This window comes from Python bivittatus, unplaced genomic scaffold (assembly GCF_059951505.1).
Source record: "Python bivittatus isolate LINGU-HERP-01145 unplaced genomic scaffold, Pbiv_v1 ctg000440_np1212, whole genome shotgun sequence".
Classification (NCBI taxonomy): domain Eukaryota; kingdom Metazoa; phylum Chordata; class Lepidosauria; order Squamata; family Pythonidae; genus Python; species Python bivittatus.
The window spans coordinates 6,289,634-6,314,474 of NW_028277063.1; the positions used below are offsets into that span (position 1 = coordinate 6,289,634).

Genomic DNA, 24,841 nt, shown 5'->3' on the forward strand with positions numbered 1-24,841 from the left:
CTATGCAAAATCTTTTAATAAAAACGATTTCAAAAAACAATTCAAAAGCTTGTGCTGGTTTGGACCAATCTGGCATAGCCTAATAAAGACAATACTCACCTAGCAATGGATCTTGGATTTTTTCCCCCCATGGACCAGTGTAAATATGATTGCTTTATGTGGTTTGTTCAGAGGTATGTACTTAGGAGAAGAAAAAAATCCCTCCAAATGGGCGATTCGTTGGAACGATTAGGATAGTGAAAAATACCGCATTTGCATTCCAACTAGAGGTTTCGTGCCTCGAGAAAAAGGCGCCCCGCGAGGCAGCGCAGAATCCCAGACTTCTTCTCCGGTCTCCCCCGGAAAACAAACCATCTGAGCCGTCTCAACTGAAAAAAACTACCATCCCCAGACTGCTTAGCGCTGCCGCAAACGGAAGCTAAGGCTCCTAAAGCAATCCCTGCTCGTTCAAACTTTTCTTTGTGGCGTGAAGAGAACGGAAGAAACGGAGAGGTATTGGGTGGAGCCAATCGGATCCTAGGGGGCGGAGCAACGCGAATATCAAAACCAATAGGAAGTATCAGCTCCTGCAATGGCGGAGACGGTAAGTACGAGCCGGCTGGAAGGGAAAAAACAAGGGGGGGGGGTGTTTAAATTTGGATTTCTGAATAACGCCCCCTGGTGTTTCCCGCCCCTCCCAAACAGGTGAATTCCTGCACCAGCAGCGACTCGGAAACAGAAGGGACCCCCAGGAAGCCCCTTCACAAGCGCCGCCGCCTTTTCACAGATATCCCCGTCGTCCCTGTCTATTCGAACAAGGTGTGTGCTGGCGGGGTGACTTCAGGGGTGCGTGCCCCCATTCTCCCCCCCACTCCAAAATCGCTCGCTTCTTTAGCTTCTTCTGCCCGGACCCTGACCTCTCTTTCTGGGTGGCCCGATTTGGTGCCATCTGTCCTACCTATGACTGAAGTTTGGTACAAATTTTGGTGGTGGCCACTGTTATCTGCGTTATTGTTACTTTATTAATTTATTTCATGAAATTTTATTGTCTGCTTTTTAGTTTTATTAATTATAGGTTTATGTACTGCATTTTTATTGTAGCACTTGCTGGCCTAAAGGCTGTAATAAAGGTTTTGATTTGATTCACCCTATCTTAATGTTCAGGGCAACTGGGTGCAACTTCCATCATCCCCAGGTTAGTAGAAAAATGGGGTTAGTTAAGGCAAATAAATTACCCCCCACCCAAATGCACTTTCTCAGGGAAAATAAAACCATCAGGTCAGCCCCAAAACATTTAATTGCAAAACATGTTGATTAGGGCATTGCTGGGAAGCAAGGCCACTGGCAGATAATAAGTAACATATCAACAGTAACTCTTATCCAAAGGACACAGCTTTTGTCTAACTCAGTGAGCTATTATTGTCATTGTAGTGCCACCCTCGTTACCTCACTGTTTTTAACGCATTAATGTACGTTTCCAATCAAATTACTGTGTGTTGCTGTATCTAATCAATTATTCTACTGTACTCTATGTCTTGTACATATATTGTAATTAGTATCAGTCTGTATAATGGGGTTGAGAGCCAGTTTGGTGCACTGGTTTAAAGGCACTGGGCTAGAGATCAGGAGGCCATCTACTGCTGGTTTAGGCATGAAAACTAGGTGGGTGATTTGGGGCTAATCAGTCTCAGCAGTGACAGACCACTTCTGAAAATCTTGCCAAGAAAACTGCAGGGACTTGTCTAGGAGTCCCCAGTGGTCAAGACTGACTCAGACACAAATATTTATTCATTTATTTGTGTATATCTACAAATGAGATTACAGAGGTTAGCCACTGCTGCTTCTTGTTCTGTATGGAAGAGTGTATCTGATCTCCATTATTAAATAACTCAGTGGAAAAGTTTCTCCAGCTAGCAAAAATCTTGGCATTGCTGGCCAGGGACAAGAGAGAGCTTACTTAATTTAATGACTATCGTAGAGCCTCCAGTGTTGGGTGGCTGCCAGTCTTCTCCCAGACTGTTTCTTGTGCTGTCCCTGATACTAGTGGGACAAAAGAGTGTTGTAGTTTTCCCCTGCCCAGTTTTTCTTTTGAATTTTGGGGTTTTTTTGCAAAACTGGTAGGAGAATCTGTCTCACATGTAACTTGTATCTGTATAATCAACTTGTCCTCCCCTCCCTCATACTTCATGGTCATATCCATGTAACATTCTTGGCAACAGTACAGAAATTATTTGCCACTGCTGCCTTTTGAGGGTCCCCACCCCCTTTGCTGTCTACTCTACAGCCATGAGATTTCCTAATGGTCTCCCATTCAGACACTAACCAAGTCTAGCCCTGCTTAGCTTTTCAAGATTTTTTTTTTTTTGGTGCCTTCAAGTCAGTATTGATTCCTGGTGAGTGCCTGGACTAGTCCCTGCAGTTTTCTTGCCAAGGTTTTTCAGAAGTAGTTTACCATTGCCGCCTGAGAGGGTGTGACTCGCCCAAGGTCACCCAGCTGGCTTCATGCCTAAGGTGGAATAGAACTTACGGTCACCTGATTTCTAGCCTGATGCCTTAACCACTACACCAAACCAGCTCTCGGCTTTCAAGATAAGCCAAGGTTTTCTAGGTGCTGCTGCCTAATTGGGTGATAAAGATGTCAGAAGTACAACTTCTATAGATTAAGATAGCTGATGAAATAGACCTAACTTAGTCTAAGTATATGTGTAAAAAGGATCTTAGTGAATCATGAGCTGGATATGAGCCAGCAGAGATACGTGATAGCTACAGATGGTGCAGCCTTAGGTTCAATTATTAGAAACATGGCGTCTAGATAACAGAAAAAGTGATTTCATTCTGTTTTCCACTATGTAGGCTGCATTTAGATGACACAAAGCTGTTCTCTGTTGAAGAGGGCTGGATTTGAATCAAAGAACAGAGAATGCAGGGATGCAGATTTTAGAGAAATGCTGGGAAGAATTTCCAAATAGTGATTTCAGTGGCAAAGATTACTTCAGGAGGCATTGGTTCCCATTCGTCAGCAGAGACTGGACAGTGTTTTCTGTCTTGTATCTTGCACTGACCAGAAGGTTGGGCTAATAACCTCCATAGTCCGTTCCAGTTCATTGATTCTGTGATGTAAATGATCAAAGAATTTGATTGATATAGAAAAGGACTCCTTCTTTTGTTCAAGTGATCCTTCTTTTTCAGCAAGCCTAAAACTTGGTCTTGCTCCTGAGTCCCAGTTCCCCTCAGCATTCCCACCCAGTCTTCTCTGACAAATCTGTACAGGCAGCCTCAAAGCTTTGAATTTCAAATAAGTTCTCCCTGGTTGAGAGAGAGATCTCTTCTCTTTCAGCCAGATTCTTAGTTGATCCCAAGTCGGACTGCCCAGTAATTGTTTGCCATGGGATGCATTCTTTTTTTCTTCCTTTTTTAAAAGAGCTGCTGATGATCCCAAATGTTTTTAAAGAACTGTGGATTTGTTGTAAAGAGAAGGGTCTTGTAATTCTTTACAGCGCACTGTAGTTAATACTGCCATCAGACTTACCTTGGTTAACGTTTTATAGCTCCAATTTTTTCCCAAGTTTACTCCTTATTGCCATTGATACACTTTGCTGAAGAGAAGCAAAGAACTGTAGCATTCCACTTTTACTATGATTGATCATTCATCTAGACATATTAGTAACACTGACTCCTAAGTATCCAAGTGACTAATTCCTGTTTTCCTTCCTAGTAATCTGATAAATTCTTCCCCCCCCCCCGCCACTTTGTTTCTTATCTGTAGGTTCAGAACAGCCTACAATTGTTGCAAAATTCTCTGAAGCTTCCTGTTCAAGTTGAAGAGCTTTGTTGTGAGCCCCAGGTCCTTAGCTCATCAGAAGAGGAAGAGAAAGAGAAAGAGAAAAAGAGAGCTCCTGTAAAGTATGTGAAGCAAAAATGCAAGATTTGAGTTCTCCTCCTCTTCTCTCCTTCTACATAACTTTTTGGACAAGCTGAATTAAAACTATTTCTATATCTGTTCTCCTTTTGGCAGACGTCAAGATCTTTCACCTTCACCGTCACCTTCCCCTCCACCTCCACCACAGCAAAAGAAAAAGCATGACAAAGCCCAGTAAGAAATTGATATTTCTGGAAATGAGGTGGGAGTATGGTGGATTGATACCAGAGGAGGAGGAGAGCCTTAAAGAGGATTGGGGTCTTGGGGGCACAATTGTTTTAAATTGGTGGCTTCTTTCCCTAGCTTGCTCCAGGTAGCAGGAGCGATCCCGTTAGTTTGAGACGACATGGCAAGTCAGCTTACAGTCCTTCAGATAGCTCAGCAACTGTGTAGTGTGTACGGGAAGAAAGCCAACAGACGCTAGTCAGCACACTTTGACTAAGCTTGTTTATTTGAATGCAACATATTTCCATTAAAGATCTTGTTGACCTGTTTCTTTTTTAATTTTTTTTAAATTGCTGGACTGTTTCTATTCATGTCATAATCTGCACTGACACTGATTAAAAGCCAGTATGAGCACAACAGTATTGTGCTGAAAATAATGCAGTCGTACAGGGTTGGAGAGGTTGTTATTTCCTATCTTTGTAAATTGGCTGATATACCCGATAAGGCCAGATCATGCTGAGTTACTCTTTGTGCACTTAGCTTGCTTTTATGTTGTATGCCAGTGTTGTGTTCTTAGTTTTGGTGATACTTTGAGAGGCTTTCAGGCTGGAGAGGACTGGTTTCTTGATGATGGGCTTAGGTTAGGAATAATATGCCATTTTGTCTCTACCTTCAGACACTGTCCTCAGAGCAGTCTTATAAAAAAGGCTAATCTGGTCAATGAAGTACTGAGGCAGCAAATGAATTCATTAAAGGCTCCTGACAGAAGCCAAGACAAATATGTGAAATTGGTCTGTCTGTCCTAATCTTCCCAGTTCCAATTCCATCTCTCCTGGATATCTTGGACTGGGGGGTGATAGGAACTCCATTCCAAAAGTCTGAAGCGATACTGAGTGGGGGGAGACTGTTGTGGCTCATTGGGTCCCAGAGCAGGCTCTTGTCTTTTCCATGCCAGAAACTCTGTAAAGAAGTCCAGCCTTTTCTTGGGCTTACATAGTATCTGTGCAGATAATTCTTGCACAGGCATTACAGAGGTGGCAACAGGGTGATGAAGTAACTGTCAGTGACTCCTTAACTCCTTAACTCCTTAACTCAAGTGCATATGTATTTGAATCTGTCTGGTGATCATATCAACATAGGGAAAAGGGCTGCTCCCTTAAGAAGCTGCTGACAGATACAGAAAGGGTTTCCGTAACAGAACCCAAGCACCTTTGCCTGCTTCAGACTGAATACAGCCCACTTCTAGTTTACGGCATGCCAAGGCAAAACCTAGCATATGGATTTCTCACTCAGGTTTGTTCTTGCTTTCTCAGCAGAATTTTTGATCAGAGTCTCAGAAATCTGACCACCTCCCTCTTAGCTGCTAAGAAGATCTTGCAGGATGAAGGGTCAGGATCTGATGAGGATGCCGTGATTGTGGTCGACTCATTTGAGCCCCAAGAGCTGATGCTGAAAGTCCGATGTCGAGCTGATCTCTACAGAGTCTGTGTTCAAATGGTGTGATGCTTTGGTATTTGTTACCTTGTCCCTACTCATTTCATCTGCTTCTCATAATCTGGGCTTTTCTCTTCCCTTTTTTTCTTCCCCACACCTTCCCAGGACTCAGTCCTTTTTTTAATAATAATTTTTATTAAAGTTTATAGTTACAAAGATAAAAAACTAATACAAACTAAGAAAAATATAAAAAAGAAAAAGTGCAGAGAAGATACACACACTCACACAAAAAGAGATATATAAAGTTATGACTTTCTCCTTCACTATGACAAGTACAATTTCAGTAACTTACCATCTTCTCTGATACTACAACAAAAGATCTCTTCTTCCCATAACTCATTCTTAAAGCCGCCTCATTCAGTCCTAACCAGCAAAAGTCCATTAAGAGTTACCAGTAATAACAACATATATATTTTAACCTTAATCAAGTAAACCAACTTTATATTCCTTTCAACACAGTAACTTATCACTTTCTCTAAAAATACAACAGAAAATCTCTTCTTCCCGTATCTTATCTCTTGTTTATGAACAAATCTTTAAAGCCTTAAGCCTTAAAACCTAAAGGGTCATAATATCCAAAAAATGGTCAACGAGCATTTTCCAAAAGCTATTACTTAAGGAAGTATGCAAATCCAGTGTTCTTTTGAAAGGTGCTGACTGCAGCTTGGGCAAAGAGGGTGATTTCTCGGCTTCCAGAGCTCTAAACCCGCCAGAGACTGCTGTCTTATGGTCTCCTCGTGAGGAGCTGCTGTCTGCAGCACACGTAGGCAATCCCAAGTCTTCTCCTTGTTCAGAGAGGAATTCCGAGAAGCCAGCCCGTTCACCAGCTTCTCATTCCGCCGCAGTCATTGGCTCTGCTCTCAGCGGAGCCATCTTTAATTCACCATTGCTTTCCCAGAAGTTCCCAGGACTCAGTCCTAACATCTGCAGCAGAGACCATTTTTTTCTGGGCTTCAGTGCAGAGCAGTCATTTTCTGCTCTGGAATCTTATTTTTTCCTCCTAGACATTCCCCAAGTAGTAGGTGAGCCTTCATGTACAATCCTGCACAAAACCAACATTTTATGTGAATTCTAGCAACCACGCTATTAATTTACCTGATATATTTACATCCTCTAACAATGTAATAATAGTTACATTTTTTAAAAAAGCCATGTGGGCTTATGATGGTTCAAAATAGCACTGGTGGAAAACATGCCCTCTTCAGAAGCTGAATACTGCTTTTGAATTCGCATGTCACATTAAACCAGGAATGGGCAACTTGCAGTTCCAGAGATCCTTTCGTAGCCCTTGGAGCTCTTTTATTTGCTGAAAACTGAAGGCAGAATTCAGTGGAATACTGTAGTATAAAACCTAACATTAGCATGTATCACACTTTAAAAAGATTCTCAAACTCCCCCACAACAGCTCTGGCTACTTTGGTTATACAGCCCCATACATTTTACAACCTTCCCCCTGTTAAATGCAGTCCTTGGCCACCAAAGGATTGCCACTCCTACACTAAAACACGGTTTACTCGATTGTGGCTGAGCATATTGTGTGAATTCAGCCAGTTGTTGCTTATTCAGTAAACCATAGCTAAGTAAACCATGACTTCATACAGCCTAGGTAAGTATTGTCACTGGGGAGGGCCTTTATTCTCTTACACAGCTGCTTCCTCACCTTTTGTAGACAGATCCTCTTCGGCGAGTGGTTGAGCACATGGCACAGATCCTGAAGGTTCATCCGAACAGAATCCTTCTCCTGCATCGAGATTGTGAGCTTGCGGCTGATGCTACTCCTGCTAAGTTGGGCCTTGGCGTTGCTGACATCATTGGTGAGTAGCTTAGGGATTTTTTTTTTTTTTACTTCAGATCAGCCCTTCAGTCCCTCCAGTCTTACGGACTATTTTAAATGTCCCGAATCTGTTGCCTCCCAAATGAACTGAACTTCTGTACTGTCTAGTATTCAACAACAGTTGTCTTTTTCCTTTTCTCCCAACTGTATTGCCTAAACCTGGTTCTTCAAAATTAGAACTACTGTAAGGTCTTTGAGGTCCTAAATTCTAGTCCCCATTCAGCCACATCGCTCTCTTATCTATCTATCTATCTATCTATCTATCTATCTATCTATCTATCTATCAGTCAAATTTGTCACTGCCCATCTCACTGTTGAGTGACTCTGGGCAGTTTACAGTAAAAATAGAATAAACATTAGTTAAAATAGATACATATTAATTAATTAATTAAATATGCTAAAAACAAACTTCCTTTATAATACTTCCAAGAGGCTGATGTTAATTAGGTCTTAATAAACTCAGGGAGCATCGTTAAGGTGCCAGCCATCCCCAGGGTCGATTGGATCTTTCCTCGCCCCACGCAAGTTGGGAGAGCCAAGTCTTCAATTCCCTCCAAAAAAATTGGGAGGGTAGGGGCCCACCTCACCTCTGCAGGGAGAGTATTCTGTAGGGTGGAGGCAACTGCAGAAAAGGCTCTCCTCCTAGGACCCGCCCGTCGACATTCTCTCACTGATGGGATCCGCAACATGCCTCCTCTGTCGGACCGGGTGGGACAGGTCGATGTAATGGGGATGAGATGGTCCCTCAGGTAACCTGGACCTGTGCCATGTAGGGCTTTAAAGGTGATAACCAACACCTTGATTTGGACCCGGAAACAAACCAGAACCCAGTGCAGTTCCTGCAGCAAAGGTGTTACATGTGCCATCCTTGGGGCACCCAAGATTGCCCATGTGTCTGCATTTTGAACCAGCTGTAGCTTCTAGATACTCTTCAAGGGTAGCCCCATGTAGAGCACATTGCAGTAATCTAAACAAGAGATGACCAGGGCATGAGTGACAGACCAGATGGACTCCTGATCCAGGAAGGGGTGTAACTGGCGCGTAACACAAAGTTGCGCAAAGGCCCTCCTGGCCACAACTGCCACCTGCTCCTCAAGCAGGAGTCATGAGTCCAGGAGGACCCCCAGATTATGCACCCGGTCTGTCTGGGGCAATGCAGCCCCATCGAGAACCAAAGATGGTAAACCCCCAGATACAGAGTAGCCTCCAATCCGCAGCCACTCCGTCTTACCAGGGTTCAGCTGAAGCCTGTTGTTCCCCATCCAGACCCCTACAGCGTAAATGGGCCACCGGGCCCTCTTTTCCCAAAAGGGATCGAGTGATCTTAAACAGGGCCGCCAGGCGGCATTCTACAGATGCAGTAAGAGTGAAGAAATATTGATGTTTCACTGCTCTTACTGCCACAAGGTAGGACTTAATAGCGGCTCTAGCCTATATTTGGTCAGATTCGGTCCTTGTTTTCCTCCAGAGGCGCTCTAGATGTCTCTTAATCCTTTTCAAGACCCTCAACTCCTCTGTAAACCACGGGGATTGTCAGATCAATGGAACAAGAGAGGTCGCATGGGCGTGATCTTGTCCCAAGGCCTCAGCCGCCTTCCTATTCCAGGTGGTGGCCAAGGCCTCCACTGGCCATGCAGCAGATCCTCGGGTATAACCCCCAGCTCCTTTTGGAACCCAATTGGGTCCATCAGTCACCGGAGGCGGACCAGTTGAATAGGTCCTGCCTTCCTGTGGAGGGGGGTAGCATGAGAGAATCTCAAGATCACCAGGGCATGATCCGACAATGACAATGGGGACAGATGTAACTCCCCCTTCGGACCATCTTGCCACTGCTCTGACAAGAAAACTAAGTCCGGTGTGAGACCACTGTCCCAAGTTGGGTTGTGAATAATCTGGGACAGTCCCATGGCTGCCATGGTGATCATGAACTCCCGGGCCGCCTCCAAGGCATGTCCCAGGGATGGCAAATTGAAGTCCCCCAGAACCATAAGTCTGGGGAGCTCCACCGCCAGCCCCAAGATGGCCTCCAGCAGCTCAGGCAGGGAAGTTGCTACGCAGCAGGGAGGCTGGTACAGCAGGAACAGGGTCTCACAACCGCCCACTTGTGGAGCAGCACCCCTGAAGGCCAACAGAGAGTCTCGGATGACAACTGCTACCCCTCCTCCCCTTCCCCAGAGTCCAGCTCTACCATTACAGGGCACTTGGTGGGGTAACGTTGAGGGGAATGTCTATTTTGCTATTTTGAACTCAGTGGAGGAAAATTAGATAAATATTCCCTGTTGGACAACTTCCAGATTGTATAGTGGAGGCCAGTAGCAAATGGGCTGATGACTCTGGAAACCTGCTGCTCCGAGTACAAGGAAAAGACAAAAGTTCTACAATGGAGATTACTGTCCAGAAGGTAAGGGAACTAAGGTGTGGATAATAGGGTTTCTTCTGTGAGGAAGTATTAGAGTAATTATTTTCTCTTTTCTGCAGGGGGAGCCCTTGGGAGCCCTTATGAATTACTACAGACAAGCTCAAGGTCTCGGCAGATGCAAACTTGTCTTCCACTTTGATGGGCAGCGTTTAGCAGAAACTCTGACCCCTGAACAATTGGGGATGGAGTCTGGTGATGTTATTGAAGTTTGGAACTAGCATCGTGGCACCTCTTCAAAGGATATATGCCTGGACTTTTTTTTGTGTGTGCTATCTACCCACTCGGAGAGACTTACCCGTGTCCTGCTTTCCCTAATTTAACTTTCACTGTGACTGATGTCCGGAACCAAGTGGGAAGCAGCAGCCTAACTTGTATAGGAAATAAGCATGGGACGCTTTCCATTTCCCGGTATGCGATATTTGGAATATTTAATAAAGTCAAGCTTTGCTACTGGTCCTGTTGCTTGGAGACAAACTTTGTAATGGAGTAATGATGGATATTAACAGATCACTATATTTTCAATAACTCTACTTCATATGATGATGATGATAATAATATGGATAATAATAAGAATAACAAAGCAGTGCAATCTCTATATTATATTTTCTTACTTACCTTTCCATGGTAGTGACAATTAGGTTTCCTAAGAATACTCAGGTACAATTAGAAAATTGTAGACTTCTTCATCTTTGCCAGATTCTTCTGTATATCTGGCTTTTCTGTCTCAGATACATAGAAATGTATATCCTATCTAGGTGCCCTCTGTATATTTTGAATTTCTCATAATCCCCAAGCATGGTGATTTGAAGTCCAACACAGCTGGAGAGTATATCAAGTCTCATTGCGTATAGCTCATATCCTAGTGACTCCAGGGGTATACCCATGTGTTTTTCTTGGCAGCAGTATGGAAGTGGTTTACCATTGTCTTATGCTGATTTTTTTTTTCCCAGTTTAGTCACTGAACCCTGGTATTTTTTGGTAGATTCCCAAAGAAATGCTAATCAGGCCTGACCATACTTGGCTTGTCAATAAAGTTGACTAGGTGCTAGCCTCCAACTAGGCAGGTGGAAAATACTGAACTGGAAAAGATATGGTTGTGCTCAGTGTCTGTGCATAGGGATTGGTGTGGTGTTCTTCAATAAAGCAGCTGACATTTTTTAAAGAAAGGCAAATCATTGTTTTAATTTATGAACAGCTTCTTCTGATACTGGCATTGAAAAATAACATATTCCAAAATCTTATGTAACCCCAACCAAAAAGCCTGATTTGTCCAAGTTTTCTTTAATTTCTTTTCCTCTTGTGGGATGTTCACATTACTAAATAATGGTTTTCTTGTTTACTTAGCAATTTTATTTTTGGCTTTTTAATCATAATTTGCTGAACTTCTGTAAATCACAATGAATGCGTTAAGAACCCAAACGCTCTTAAGGAGCTCTGCAGGAATCTCCTTTGTCTTCATCTGCCCTGGATTCCTTTCCCTTGGGCAACTAAAATTAAAAAATTCAGCAGCAGCATAGGTTCTGGAGACTGTTTTTGCTTGCCTTCAAACAAATTCTCCTAGTTAGATACAAAGCTCTTCATATAGTAAATTGAGGCAGTAATTAATTTATGTCAGCACTTGCACCATTGAATTCATAGGATCTACCTTTGGATGGAATCAAGATTACATTCTTATAAATGAAAAGGAACATGGACTCTTAAAGAGTATAATTATCCTTTCTTGTGAATCATTAAGAATGTAAACACTTCTACAGATAACATGGGGATAGAATAGACTTATTTATTTCCTAGCACTAGCGCCTACTCAAATCAACTGATGGTAGAAGGCTTTATCTTTGGGTTTTACATTGAGTGGCAGGAACGGGCTACAGTAGATTAATTGAGACACAATGCTATGGAGTGCTTATGGCTTTATCTTTCCTATGTTCATAAATACTCCACTTTAAAAAAAAAGTGAATGGTTTTTATCTAACTTATACATCTAACTTGGCATCGTGTAAATATATATATAGCTCCTCTTGGTATATATGGCTTTTAAATAGTTATGTGATTCCAGTAGGTTAATTGGTACAATGGTTCTGCTGTTAACACTTTTGTTTAATAAACAGGAAAAAAAAACATGCAGGAAAATCCTTTCAGAATTATATGTACCAGTGTTTCTCAACCTTAGCAACTTTAAGATGAGTGGACTTCAACTCCCAGAATTTCCCAGCCAGCCATGCTGGCTGGGGAATTCTGGGAGTTGAAGTCCACTCAAAGTTGCTAAGGTTGAGAAACACTGATACACAGTATACTAATGGTTTTGGAGAGCAAGAGCTGACTGTGGGGATGAGTGGTATCTAAACTCCCTCATGTTATGGGGGAGAAACTTCCAGGTTTAGGATGGAATCTAGGTACAATGAGTAACTAAAGACAGTAATGATTAAGTTTGGTTCTATTTTCCACACACTTAGACCAAGCTTCCCATGGTTTCCTTCAGGCTAGGGTTGCCTTCTTAGATTGCCTTCTGCATTGCTCCTTTGCTCATACTTCCTTGGTTCGAGCCTAAATCCTTTCCTTTAGCCAAATACCCATTTTCCTTTGCTGTTTGTTCTTAATAAAATCTAAATACTATTTTAAATAGATATCTTTATTGTCAGTTTGTGTCTTGGGTTTGTAATCTGGTTGCATGCCTCAGAAAGCCTAGGCCTCTCAAGACTGACTACCCATTTTGCAAGTTTCAGTTAGAGCAATAGAAGTCTTAAGAAGTCTGCCTTTCAAAAAGAGAGAAAGAAATTTGCTTTGCTGTTGGAGACTTTGAATGTCTATGATGTTTTTGCCTGTTGTAAGACAGACAAGAAATTTGTAATATCTTAGTGCAAGAATGAGTCTTTAGACAATGTTTGGCCCTCCAGATTTGGATCATCTCCAACCTAGCTAGGAGCAAGTGATGAGAACAGCGTTACCCTTAACAGATCTGGGCTGTGTTCACAAAGCTAGCTAAACTATAAGCCATGGTTAAAAATGATTGTGGCCAAGACAAAGCCAGCTAAATTGGCTGCATTCATATGACATGCCGAATCACAAATCAACTACCATGTTTTAGTGTATTCTGCAAATCCAGTTTGGCTACTTTATAGTTCAGTATCATGCAAATGCAGAAAAACAGCCTGAGTAAAAAAATCATGATTAAGTTAAGCATGGGTGTTGTATGAGCCCAGCCATTATTTCATAGTGTGTGAAACAAGCACCACAAATCTCTCTGGGTTAGTCAGAAGTAAAGTTTATTGGAAGCGTTTGCAAAGGCTGGTGGGCTTCACTGCAAATAAGCCACACCCACATACACACTCCGGCCTAATTATATACATTCCCGATCGCAAGTCCCTCCCCTTTTCCCCATTGGCTAAGGTACTCAGGGTGTACAGTCTTTCCGGCCGCTCTATGATTTCTTCCTGGTCCCTCCCACCTCATCCATTGCAAGTCTATGGTAATTTGCTCAAGTTGTTGTTTAGTCGTTAAGTCGTGTCCGACTCTCCGTGACCCCATGAACCATATTGCGCCAGGCCTTCCGGTCCTTCACTGCCTCCCTGAGTTTGCTCAGTTTCATGCTCATTGCTTCAGTGATGCTATCTAACCATCTCATCCTCTGCCATCCTCTTCTCCTTTTGCCTTCAATCTTTCCCAGCATCAGGGTCTTCTCCAAAGAGATCTCTCGTCGCATTAGGTGACCAAAGTATCTGAGCTTGAGCTTCATTATCGATCCTTCCAATGAACAATCAGGGTTGATTTCCTTTAAGATTGACTGGTTTGATCTCCTAGCAGTCCAGGGGACTCTCAAGAGTCTTCTCCAGCACCACAGTCCAAAGGCATCAATTCTTCGGCGCTCAGCCTTCTTTATGGTCCAGCTCTCACAGCCATACATTACTACTGGAAAAACCATAGCTTTGACTATGCGGATCTTTGTCGGCAAGGTGACGTCTCTGCTTTTTAATATGCTATCTAGGCTTGCCATAGCTTTCCTCCCAAGGAGCAAGCATCTATTAATTTCATGGCTGCAGTCTCCGTCTGCAGTGATCTTGGAGCCCAAATAAATGAAGTCTGTTACTGCTTCCATTTCTACCCCTTCTATTTGCCAGGAATTGATGGGTCCAGATGCCATGATCTTAGTTTTTTTAATGTTGAGTTTCAAGCCAGCTTTCGCACTCTCCTCTTTCACCCTCATCAAGAGGCTCTTTAGTTCTTCTTCACTTTCTGCCATGAGGGTGGTATCGTCTGCATATCTGAGGTTGTTGATGATTCTCCCTGCAATCTTAATTCCGGCTTGTGATTCTTCCAGCCTGGCATTTCTCATGATGTACTCTGCATATAGGTTAAATAAGCAGGGTGACAGTATACAGCCTTGTCGTACACCTTTCCCTATTTTGAACCAATCGGTTGTTCCATGACCGGTTCTAACTGTTGCTTCTTGGCCCGCATACAGATTTCTCAGGAGACAGGTAAGGTGGTCTGGTACTCCCATCTCTTTAAGAATTTGCCACAGTTTGTTGTGATCCACACAATCAAAGGCTTTTGCATAGTCAATGAAGCAGAAGTAGATATTTTTCTGGAACTCTCGTGCTTTCTCCATGATCCAGCGAATGTTGGCGATTTGATCTCTAGTTCCTCTGCCTCTTCGAAACCCAGCTTGTACATCCGGTAGTTCTCGGTTCATGTATTGTTGAAGCCTAGCTTGTAGGATTTTGAATTTGCTCAAGGTTCCAGCTAATTGCATTATACTGATAAAGACTGCCCCAGGTCAAATTAGTTTTTATTTACATTGTCCCACACAAGGAGACAACTTCCTCTCCATCTGCCACTATTTGATAACCATAACACTTAACACTACTTCCTTATCTCTCTCACAGCTGCACTCTTAACATGCTCAAGCTACTATTTGTCAATAATAACATATTTTATCCATCTCTCATAATAGCATCATATAACACAGTAATGTTAAACCACAATGTAATTTGTTTGGGATTACTATGTTATCCGGCAACTGTGGTTTGTAAACCAAAATGTACAATTTAGCATGATGTGTCCATATAATCTTAGGCTGCAATCCTGAAATAAGGAAAACGTGGTTTTTAATTCACAAATTAAAAATAATTATGAAAAATCTTATTAACACTTATCTATAAAAGCAAGCCTGTCTCTGTGCTCAAGAGTTGGGTAAATCTGTATAGGGCTATTCACTTATGTGACATAACCTTCCATGAACAGATTTTTGTATGAACTAAGATTACTGGTACCACAGTTGTTTAGTTTTATGTAGCCAACAGCTACAAATGGTTAACTTTGGTGCACTGAGACTGTATCTCTTGGTCCAACAGAAGGTTTACAAATAATTGCAAATTGTAAACCTCCAGTTGTTATAATAAAAATATTAGTCTTCCCCCCCATCGTGGCTTTTTTTTAAACTGTGGCTTGCCAAACCAAGGCATGTAAGATGACTGAGAAGCCTTTGTAACTTGAGAGAGCCAGGGCAAAACCGGTAGTTAAAAGATCAAATGTGATCTTTTGAGATGTAACTTAGGGCACACTGGGTGTCATGGAGACAGTACAACGTAGCGAAATCGGGCTGGGCAAAAGCAGTACCCTGTAACCATAACAACGAACAAAGACAGGAGACCCATTGCGGGAGGGGAGGAGAAGTGGGAGGAACCTACGCCTGAGCTGGTAACGCGGGCGACCGAGGCAGGCCTGTCTTTGCAGCCGCCGATGAAAGAGCCCGTTCTATTGGCTATCGTGGAGCCGAACCCCCCCATCTCCCCAGCCGTGGTGGGTCAGGCCCGCCTCCCTCAGCGCTCCGAGTTGCCGCGCGCAGGGCGGTGGCGGAAAAGGCGGGGAAAAAGAAGTCATATGATAAGGAAGGTGGTCTCTTTTTTTAAATTTTAAATAACATCTTTTTTTTAAAAAACGCTCACGTGACCTGATCAGGCTGTTCTACAGAGGGAAGAGAGACCGGGTAAGTTTGGGGAAGTGGAGTATTAAAGAGAATTTGGAAGGGAAGGGGAACTTAGCACGAGCTGGTTAGGAGTTCCTCCGGCGTCCAGTCTATGCAGGATGAGGCCGGCATTCAGGATTTGTTGTTTAGGCAGTGAGTCAGTCCCCACAAACCATGATAGGATAGCTTGTATCATTTGAGTCAGCCTGCCCTCCTCTTCCTTTTTCCACCCATGTTTGCCTCTGTCTTTACTTTCGGAAGAGGCCCGAGGGTCTGTTTTTGAGGAGTGGATGTAATTCTGTGGGTCATCTCTGACAGCAACCCTTTGGAGCAGGCGTTCTCGTTAAGCGCGTTTCTCCCCCGCTTGTGGTACTATTTTTTAAATTTTTTATTTAGTAGATCCTGCAAATCTACTAAAGTCTGCCTCCCCTGCAGTGACACATCTTTTTCCTTACAGTAGACCCTTCTTATTCCCAGCCATGGGATCCCAGCAGCAACCTTATGCTGATACAGCTCCGATTTTGACTCAGGCGGATGATACTGAAGGTGAAGAAAAAGATGGTCTTCAGCCAGGGCATATAAAGGAAGAAGATGTACAGACCCTGACAGGGATATCCCCTCAACACGCACGCCTTATTGTGGGTGTACTCTTTTTTATTAATCTACTGAACTACATGGATCGCTTTACTGTGGCTGGTAAGCACAATGGAATGGTAGCTGAAATTCCTTCAGTTTCTTTTTGAACTGATGAGATGGGTGAAGGTGTGTAACTTTTAAAGCAAGGGTAAATAGATTCTCCCCATTTGTTCCTGGCTTTGGTTAGATGATTATGGATGTAACTGATGAAAGTACTATATTTGTCTCAATTGAAGCTCTGCATTTCTCTTGCCTTGTGTTAGGTGTTCTTCCTGACATTGAGAAGTTTTTTGAGATTGATGATAGCAAATCAGGTCTGCTACAGACAGGTGAGGAGTGGAACAACAGGCCTTGATTGTCTTTTCTATCCCCTCTGCAACCATTTACACAGTTAGTACATATAGAACAGAGTGGAGCATAAAATTCTTTTCCCTTTCCTGACAGTTTTTATTATCAGCTACATGATATTGGCACCAATTTTTGGTTACCTGGGTGATCGTTGGAATCGCAAATACCTGATGTGTATAGGAATCTTCTTCTGGTCTCTTGTGACTCTAGGGAGCAGCTACACCCCCAAGCAGGTATTTATTTGGTGTGGAGGAGGGGACTTCTGGGAAATTAACATTATGGGGATGAGATATTAAATATATATTTCTTTCATTTCTCCAGAAATTCTTCTGGAAATTCTGCACTTTCAAGCTATGAAACCTTCCTGATAGCCTTAGTGATGAGGAATTCCATACAGGCAAATGCATGAAGTTTCATAGTAGGTGATGAGGGGAGAATTAATCAACCCTCTCGCTGTCGCTGTTTTCATGTAGCTGCACTTCTTGTTCTCTTTTAATCAGACCTCAAATAAGCAAGAAGTTAGCTCCTCAAAGTTAGTAAGAAACCTTTCTAAGATGTCCTATTTTATTACCTGAAGGAGTTTTTTTGTTTTAAATAAGCAATAAATAAATAGCATCTGAACAGAGTTAAAATGTTTAACTCATAACTCACAACCAACAGTTTCAAGGTTCCTGATGAGGGTATTCCAGACTTAAAGCTTATATCTGCTTCTCTATTGTTCGTGCATTGTTTTTTTTTTCTCCTCTTCAGTTCTTCTGGATGTTGCTACTTACACGAGGCCTAGTGGGTGTGGGAGAGGCTAGCTATTCAACTATTGCCCCCACCATTATTGCTGATCTGTACTTGGGTGACCGGAGATCCCGCATGCTTAGCATCTTCTACTTTGCTATACCTGTAGGCAGGTGGGAACATTCTGTGCTCTGTATTTGGAGGGAGGGTGAAGAGATGGGTTTTTAACTAGAGATCTTTGGTGAAAATCATTTAGGATATGGATATGCAAGCAACATTATACAGCTTGCATATCCATATCCTAAAAGACTAATTGTGTCAATGACTGAAGTTGATAAAGTATTAATTAGCTCTGGTAGAAGTTGGAGAGCCTGCCTGAGTGAAGATTTGACTGCTTTCCTGATCTTCCTCTACAGTGGACTGGGCTATATTGTGGGATCAAAGGTGAAAGATGTGGCTGATGATTGGCACTGGGCCTTGCGGGTAAGTAGAGTTATAGCTCTAGTCAATGTTTATTGCTGTAAAACTCCTTTTAAATTTAATTCTGAAACTTCTTTTTAGCAAAAATTAGGAAGCAGCCTGTCTTCCAGTCATTCACATATGTTTTTCTCTATTCAGAATGCTTCACATTGGATTTTTTTTTTTTTTATTATATCCCCACAGGTGACTCCAGGTTTGGGGGCAATAGCTTTGCTATTATTGATAACAGTGGTGCGTGAGCCACCTCGAGGAGCTGTGGAGACCCATACCGATGCCCCACTTCAATACACTTCATGGGCAGCTGATGTGTGGGCCTTGAGCCACAAGTGAGTCATTTGGGAGAGATCTTGCTTTTCAATTTTTTTACTGAATTATCTTCTAGCCCTCATTTTAATAGTTCCAGTTCAATGCCAATACTCACAGTTAATGACAGTTAAAAACAGCTTTTATTTCATAACTTGGATAGTAGCCATAGGTGACATGAAATTTTGTCCAGGCAAGTAAAAGGGCTAGTGGAGAGGGCTGGATCACTGTCACTCCTCTGGGAAACCACTTGGTTTGTATGCTTCTGAAGAAAAGGAGCTCCCTTCTCCTTACTCAGCATGAAATGCACAAGATTGACAGAGAACAGCAGATTGCTGTGCTCCACTAGTAGTCTCGGTAGGAGACATCTACAAAAAAATCTGCCAAGGTGTGGGTGTAGAGAATCAGGCTTCTTTCTGGAGCTACCAGGGAAGCACTGACTACTTTGGTTAAGGTGTTGGCCTAGAAACCAGGAGACTGTTAGTTCTAGGCCTCCCTTAGGCATAAAACTCAGCTGGGTGACTTTGGGCTGGTCACTCTCTCTCAGCCCAACCCACCTCATGGGGTTCTTGTTGTGGTCAAAATAGGAGGCAAGAGTATTAGGTATGTTCGCTGCCTTGAATTATACATAAAAAAAGGTGGGGCATAATAATAATACCAGGGAAGTGCTGACTACTATAAGAGGCTAGTAACTTCTGTGGTTACTTTTGCAGGATAGTATTTTATTTATCAGGGAGGTAGGGAGCTTTATAGCAGGCTTGTCATTTTGTTCAAGAGAATCTTCACAGACATAATCGGCAAAGACGTTGCAAGAGATGTTGAGTGTGTTGTAGGACATGCATTCTGATCACTTGCATTCTAACAGGCCTAGTCAGTAGTCTGTGTGAGCCAGGAAGTGAACCCCCAAATTCTCTGCAATGAAACTGGGACGGCAAGTCAATGTAGAAATTGTTCTTTCAAAAGAAGAATCTTCAAGAAGTTCTTGCTTTAGCCCTTGATTTATAGTTAAAAATCCTTGGGCCATCAGCAGTGTGGTTTTCTAAGAAATGAGCTGTGTTAATACTGCTGCTAAGCTGCTGTTGTTTACCATGATATGTGAATAAACCACAATTGGCTGGTTCCTAAAACAAGCCGTATTTTGGCTTAGCCTGTTGTATAAACCTGACCATTCACTTGAGTTTGTGCATTGTACTAAGCCATAGTGTAAGACTGCTTAGTAATTATTTGAATCCAACGAGTTGTGGACTTATTCAATAAACTATGATTGAAAAACCGTGGCATAGCAGGAAGCACTACCTGGGTTCATTGTGTTCTTTTAAATAGCCCCATGCAGTGCTTTTTTTCCCCCCAACCTAATGAAATGTAGTATAGGTAGCACTGCAGTCAGGAGAGACAGACAGGGATTCCAGAGTCAGATCTGTTAGCTCACAAGTCCTTTGCAGGCAGATAATGGTTCTCAGCCTTGTGCTGCCATTGTAGCAAGCTGATAACCCATGGCCTAAGTTATCTGCTATCAGAAAAGTGCCAGGACTCTAGATGACACTTAATATGTACGCAGCTCATGTCCTCTGTGTCATTTATTGGACAACTTGCCGGATACAGTGAATCAATTGTAAAGCATTTCTTGTGAGCAGGTAGAGGTGTTCTGTTGAGGCGATGGATCTCTGATGGCTCAGATCTATGTTATCACTTGGTTCTGGGAATCCAAAAGGCTATAATGCATGCTGACATTAATTCGTTCTTTCTCTCTGTCCCCCTGACTGGCAGCCGTAGCTTTGTGCTGTCATCACTAGGATTCACAGCTGTGGCGTTTGTAACAGGCTCCCTAGCATTGTGGGCACCTGCATTCCTGTACCGCTCACGGCTGGCCACCGGAAGCCTCCCGCCTTGCCCTAGAGGTGATGTTTGCCATGGAGACTATGACAGGTGAATTAGCAAGGGGGAGTGGCTTGCGTCATGATTTCTAGCTTAGGTCTTGGGTCTCTTTTGAAGAGCATCTTGACAACTCATTTCTGAGTTCTTGTGAATACTTTGCATGGTATTTGTAAAGATTCCAATATGCTGATCATTTAAACATTTTGAACCATTTCTGAAGACCCTCATCAAGCCGCGTGTAACTATCTCTGCAGCCTCATCTTTGGTGTAATCACGTGCGTGACTGGTGTCCTGGGCGTCAGTGCTGGGGTGGAGATCTCAAGACGCTGGCATCGCATCAACCCCCGTTCTGACCCCTTGGTGTGTGCCATTGGATTGCTTGGCTCTGCCCCCTTCCTGTTCCTGGCTGTCGTCTTTGCTCAGCACAGCATCATTGCTACTTACGTGAGTTTCTCCTCAAGTTTCTCCTGTGATTTTAGTACAGTCCTTGGGGGCATGGGAAAGGGCACTTCTGTGTTTTAAATGTGTATGGTGCTTAATGAAAAATGGTATATCTTTTTACGATGGAATAAAATGATTCCTCTTCTTCATTCCTCCTTGTAGGTATTTATTTTTATTGGTGAGATCCTCCTTTCCCTCAACTGGGCTATAGTGGCAGACATCCTTCTGGTAAGAACATGGGGAAGGGAAGACGCTTACATTTGCTCAACAAACAGGGTATGTGGCTTGGAAATTAATGGCATGAGTTCAGGCCCTTTGAGTAGGAATAGGGAAGCAATCAGTAGGAGAGCTGCGTCACTGGTAGCCGGTTTTCCCTACACCACCTCTGATAGCCCATGTGACCAATCTCTTCTGCTATTTTGTTCCAGTCTTGCCAGATAGTGTTCTAGATAGCTTCATCGCCGTCCCTCTGTTTGTTTAACCGATTGCCTCATACCTTAATGGCAGCACCAATCCCATCTATCCACCCTGATTGGCTTTTCCCCCTTCTGACTCAGTGCCTGAGTGAATAGGAAGTGGAGGGGCTAGTGGCTCTGAGCCCCATAGAATTGAGCTCTCTGCCTCCTCCGTTCTAGCCTTATCCTGAAATCGGATGAAGTTTCTTGATAGAGGGTACCAAAGGAAATCTACCTTTTTCTCTTTGCAGTATGTTGTCATCCCCACTCGCCGATCCACAGCTGAAGCTTTTCAGATTCTGCTGTCCCATCTCCTGGGTGATGCTGGGAGCCCTTATCTTATTGGTTTGGTAAGCATTGGGGTATAAGACTTAGGCTGTCATTTTCTAGGGCTGTAGAGCTGATCTGTCCCACCTCCTGAACAGCTTCTCTTTTTGCCTGTTCTTCCTCACAGTTAGAACAGACCTGACCAGATCAAAGCAGTTTTGCATCCTGACCTCTTAGAGCTGCCTGGATTCCAGGTTCTCCTTGTAATTCCTGCCCAGACTAAAAGGAAAAGTTCCAGTACAGCCTTATGCAGTGTAACCTCCCCAGGACTTTAAGATCACTGCAGATGCTGTGCTTTGGGAGTGTAACTTAACAGATAAGATTAAAGCAGGGCACTTTCATATTTGGTTACAAAACTATGGAATATTTGTCCTTGAGAAAGACAATGTAGATTCCATACCCATTTCTGTTTAGAGATATGTAACGATGTTTCTCTCCCTCAAGGCGTGAGAGTTAATTGAAAGTTTGTTTGCAACTGCATCACTAGTAACCGTTGGAACCATGCTCCAAATTCATGTTTTTCTGTTCTGTCTGCAGTGGGCTGTTATTGTTCAAGGTCTCAGATATGAAATAGTTTAAATCCAATGACATTTTCCAGTGCAAGGGGAAAAAAATAATCCATGGTGTGGGTCTGTCTTGCTATTTATTTCAACTGGGATAAATTGCTTTTCATCCCAAATAGTAAGAGAAGCAATAAATAACAATATTCATCTCCAGTTCTGAAGGCTTTCCTGTGGGACATTACCTAATAGATTGCATGCTTTTTATTTAATTCTTTTCATAGATTAGTGATAGAATCCAGCGCGGTCGCCCCTCTTCACTGCTGTCACGGTTCCGAAGCCTGGAATACGCACTTATGATCTGCGCCTTTGTGGGTGTTATTGGTGGTGGTTTCTTCCTAGCTACAGCTTGTTTCATCCAGGCAGATCGTAAACGTACAGAGCTGTATGCACAAGGTAAAACTTCTTTCCTTTACCAGCTATACAGAGTTGGAATGAATGCCCCAAGAATTCAGGCTCAGAGCTTTGTCACAAAAGCACATGCTGCTAGTAAAACAGAGGTACACACTTTGGTTTTATTGTATATTATAGATGAGGAAGGTAGATGAACTTCCCTGAGATGTTGAGAGTGTTTGAGAACATTTTCAATGCAGTTTCCTCAGGAGATAGTCACTGGCATTGAACATTATGCCTTGGAAGCATCTTCTTAACCTCAAATGTTTGACATATGCTGCTGACCAAATTTTCCTCAAAATCTTTTAAGCACTGAATTACATGAATAAGTTCTCTTTCTCTTTTTCAGCACTGACTTGAAGCTCGCTTCCCTGTTTTATCCACTTTGTCCTTTTCTTTTCCCTTTTTGCTTCGTTTTCTTTTTTGTGTTTCTTCATTTCCTTTCATTTCCTTTTTCTTTTTCTTATAAAATGCTGAAAGAAAGAGAGAGGGAGAGAAAGAAACTCATCTCAAATGCTTCTATTTGCAACCCTTGCAGCAGTAGCTCCAGAACAAGAGTGATGCCAGTATCCAGAATTCATATTCACAGCAACATATATAGCTGTGGATGAAATAAGGGAAGTACAGCTAAGGAGTAATAGACAACAGTGAGCAGCTGGGGAATAGGAAAGGGAGCTATGACATCTGACACTCTCTTTTTAAAATCTTGTCCTTAACATGCTTCTTTCCTCCCTCTAGGACAGCTGCACGAATCTTTGGAACGGGAAGATCGCATTGTTGTTCCTCAGCATGGGCGATCAACAAAAGTTCCTGTCTCCAGTGTCCTTATCTGAAACCTCTACTTCATCTTGCTTCAGTTTTGGAAACATGAACAGATTTGCACTCAGCAGTTGAGGAGAGAGAAACTCTCTAAAGGCACCAAGGCGAGATTATGGACAACAGGAAATGAAATCACAATTTTTTGCTATGTATATAGGATTTTTTTTATAAATCCCAAGCACTATCTAGAGTCGTGTGGCATTTCTCAGATGAATGAGGATGAAATAGCGAAAACCCATTTCCTCCCTTCTCCTTACTTGGATTGTTTTATTTTTATTTCATTTACTTTTTCTATGTTGTGAAATTCAAAGCAACATGTAAGAGGTTTCCAGGCAGTCTCCCTTATATACAAAGAAATGGCTGAAAAAAAAATCAGCCTTCAATAATTTCAGAGCCTTGGCTTTTAAGAAAAACTGAATCTTACAGACCACATCTATGCTTTCATACAAAGGCTTTTGTTTGCAGGCACACTGCCTTCACAGAGTTCTGCAGAATGTCTGGACGATGTCTTCCATTTTTATATTACTCCAAAATAGTTGACCATCTAGGAGCCCCTTGCTTTTTTTTCAGGACAAAGCCAGTATTCAGGACAGAGTCAGTGTTAGGAATGACACTAAAAAAAAATCATATCCTAATGTGTCAGTTATACTTCACTTTAGGAGCTAAAAGGATTTGCATCTCTGTTAAGATGTCATTGTCGGCTTCTGAAGTATGAAAACTTGCATGAAAAAATGTTGCATGTATGGTTGTAGCTTCAGGCTCCTATTTAATATTTTTGTTCCTAACATATTGCTGCTATTGAACATTGGAATGATGATGGACAAAGTTTAGATGAATGATGTCTTGTTTTGTACAACCAAGTCTTTGCTTTATGTTGTGATCCACAGAGGAACTACCTGTGATAATTAGTTTCAATGAACCTGCAGGCATCTGGCTTCTATCCCTGGCATTATCATTTGTTTCATTTGTCAGTTGAATTGCCTATAATGTCATTGGTAGTTGTATTTTGCCTTTACCGTGGGGAGAAGAAGCTTAAATTAACAGGCTTCTGCAGAGACATCTGTGAAAGACAGCTAGTAGTTGTACCTTAACATAAATGGCTTGTGTTAATTTGCAATGTAAACAGAACTAGTTGCAGTCAATTATGGATTCATTTCAGTATGTTTCAATGTAAAATCAAATGTTCCTAAACAAGTATAGAAGAAAAATGAGCTGTATTTGAAACTAGTTTCTCCTAGCCTGATATCCTACAAATATTTTGAATTAAGCTCGACTCCCAGCCATAATTGGTTATTATGGTAGAGCAATAATCTTAAGACCACTAGTGTGCCAAGTCTCCTTAAGCTGATAGGAAATGTTGCAGTCTGCATCTTGTGTATTTCAGCCCACAGATTTCATTCCTTTTTTGTTCTCTTGCCTGTGATAAATGCAAATTACTTCTTCGTTCATCTGAAAAAGTGGGCTTTGGCTTGTGCCACAATAAACTGATTCATTTTTGAAATCTTTTGAGGAGCCTTCATTAATTTAGATTAGTAGTTTCTTCCTCTCAGATATTAGAGGTGGGGATATCTTGTTATCAGATTAGATGAGGTGACTTTTCATTATTTATTTTTTTTAACAACATGGGATTTGCAAATTCTTCAAGGCAAAACCATACGGAATTTCAGTATCTGATAGCAGTTGTAAAGCAGCTTCTTCCT

The 24,841-nt window shown here is 42.3% G+C and overlaps 2 protein-coding genes across 4 annotated transcripts; both read left to right on the forward strand.

Annotated features, from left to right (window-relative positions):
• Positions 1-479: 479 nt before the first annotated feature.
• Positions 480-11,994, forward strand: NFATC2IP (nuclear factor of activated T cells 2 interacting protein). 2 transcript variants are annotated; one of them, XM_015889447.3, is made up of 8 exons: positions 480-583; positions 685-798; positions 3,746-3,882; positions 3,995-4,072; positions 5,380-5,560; positions 7,227-7,371; positions 9,686-9,792; positions 9,870-11,994. In XM_015889447.3, exons 1-8 carry the CDS (start codon positions 572-574, stop codon positions 10,026-10,028), a joined length of 933 nt encoding a protein of 310 aa, XP_015744933.1. In that variant the 5' UTR covers positions 480-571; the 3' UTR covers positions 10,029-11,994. The 2 variants fall into 2 exon arrangements, with proteins under 2 accessions (XP_015744933.1, XP_007421497.1); XM_007421435.4 differs by having other exon boundaries at positions 5,377-5,560; positions 9,870-11,993.
• Positions 11,995-15,645: 3,651 nt separating this feature from the next.
• Positions 15,646-24,640, forward strand: SPNS1 (SPNS lysolipid transporter 1, lysophospholipid). Of its 2 annotated transcripts, none has more exons than XM_007421433.4 (13): positions 15,646-15,796; positions 16,233-16,471; positions 16,675-16,740; positions 16,856-16,992; positions 17,510-17,661; positions 17,905-17,971; positions 18,152-18,294; positions 20,039-20,197; positions 20,401-20,590; positions 20,750-20,815; positions 21,294-21,392; positions 22,154-22,325; positions 23,061-24,640. In XM_007421433.4, exons 2-13 carry the CDS (start codon positions 16,255-16,257, stop codon positions 23,153-23,155), a joined length of 1,563 nt encoding a protein of 520 aa, XP_007421495.1. In that variant the 5' UTR covers positions 15,646-15,796; positions 16,233-16,254; the 3' UTR covers positions 23,156-24,640. The 2 variants fall into 2 exon arrangements, with proteins under 2 accessions (XP_007421495.1, XP_025027815.1); XM_025172047.2 differs by lacking the exon at positions 15,646-15,796 and adding an exon at positions 15,989-16,144.
• Positions 24,641-24,841: the final 201 nt, after the last annotated feature.

Excerpts from the sequence above, each read along its gene's own strand:
- NFATC2IP (XM_007421435.4), top strand. Across the intron at positions 3,883-3,994 it reads AAAAAGAGAGCTCCTGTAAA|ACGTCAAGATCTTTCACCTT; the intron begins GTATGTGAAGCA and ends TCCTTTTGGCAG. Across the intron at positions 9,793-9,869 it reads TGGAGATTACTGTCCAGAAG|GGGGAGCCCTTGGGAGCCCT; the intron begins GTAAGGGAACTA and ends TCTTTTCTGCAG.
- SPNS1 (XM_007421433.4), top strand. The coding sequence starts at position 16,255 with ATGGGATCCCAGCAGCAACCTTATGCTGATACAGCTCCGATTTTGACT. Across the intron at positions 16,472-16,674 it reads GGATCGCTTTACTGTGGCTG|GTGTTCTTCCTGACATTGAG; the intron begins GTAAGCACAATG and ends GCCTTGTGTTAG. Across the intron at positions 18,295-20,038 it reads GTGTGGGCCTTGAGCCACAA|CCGTAGCTTTGTGCTGTCAT; the intron begins GTGAGTCATTTG and ends CCTGACTGGCAG.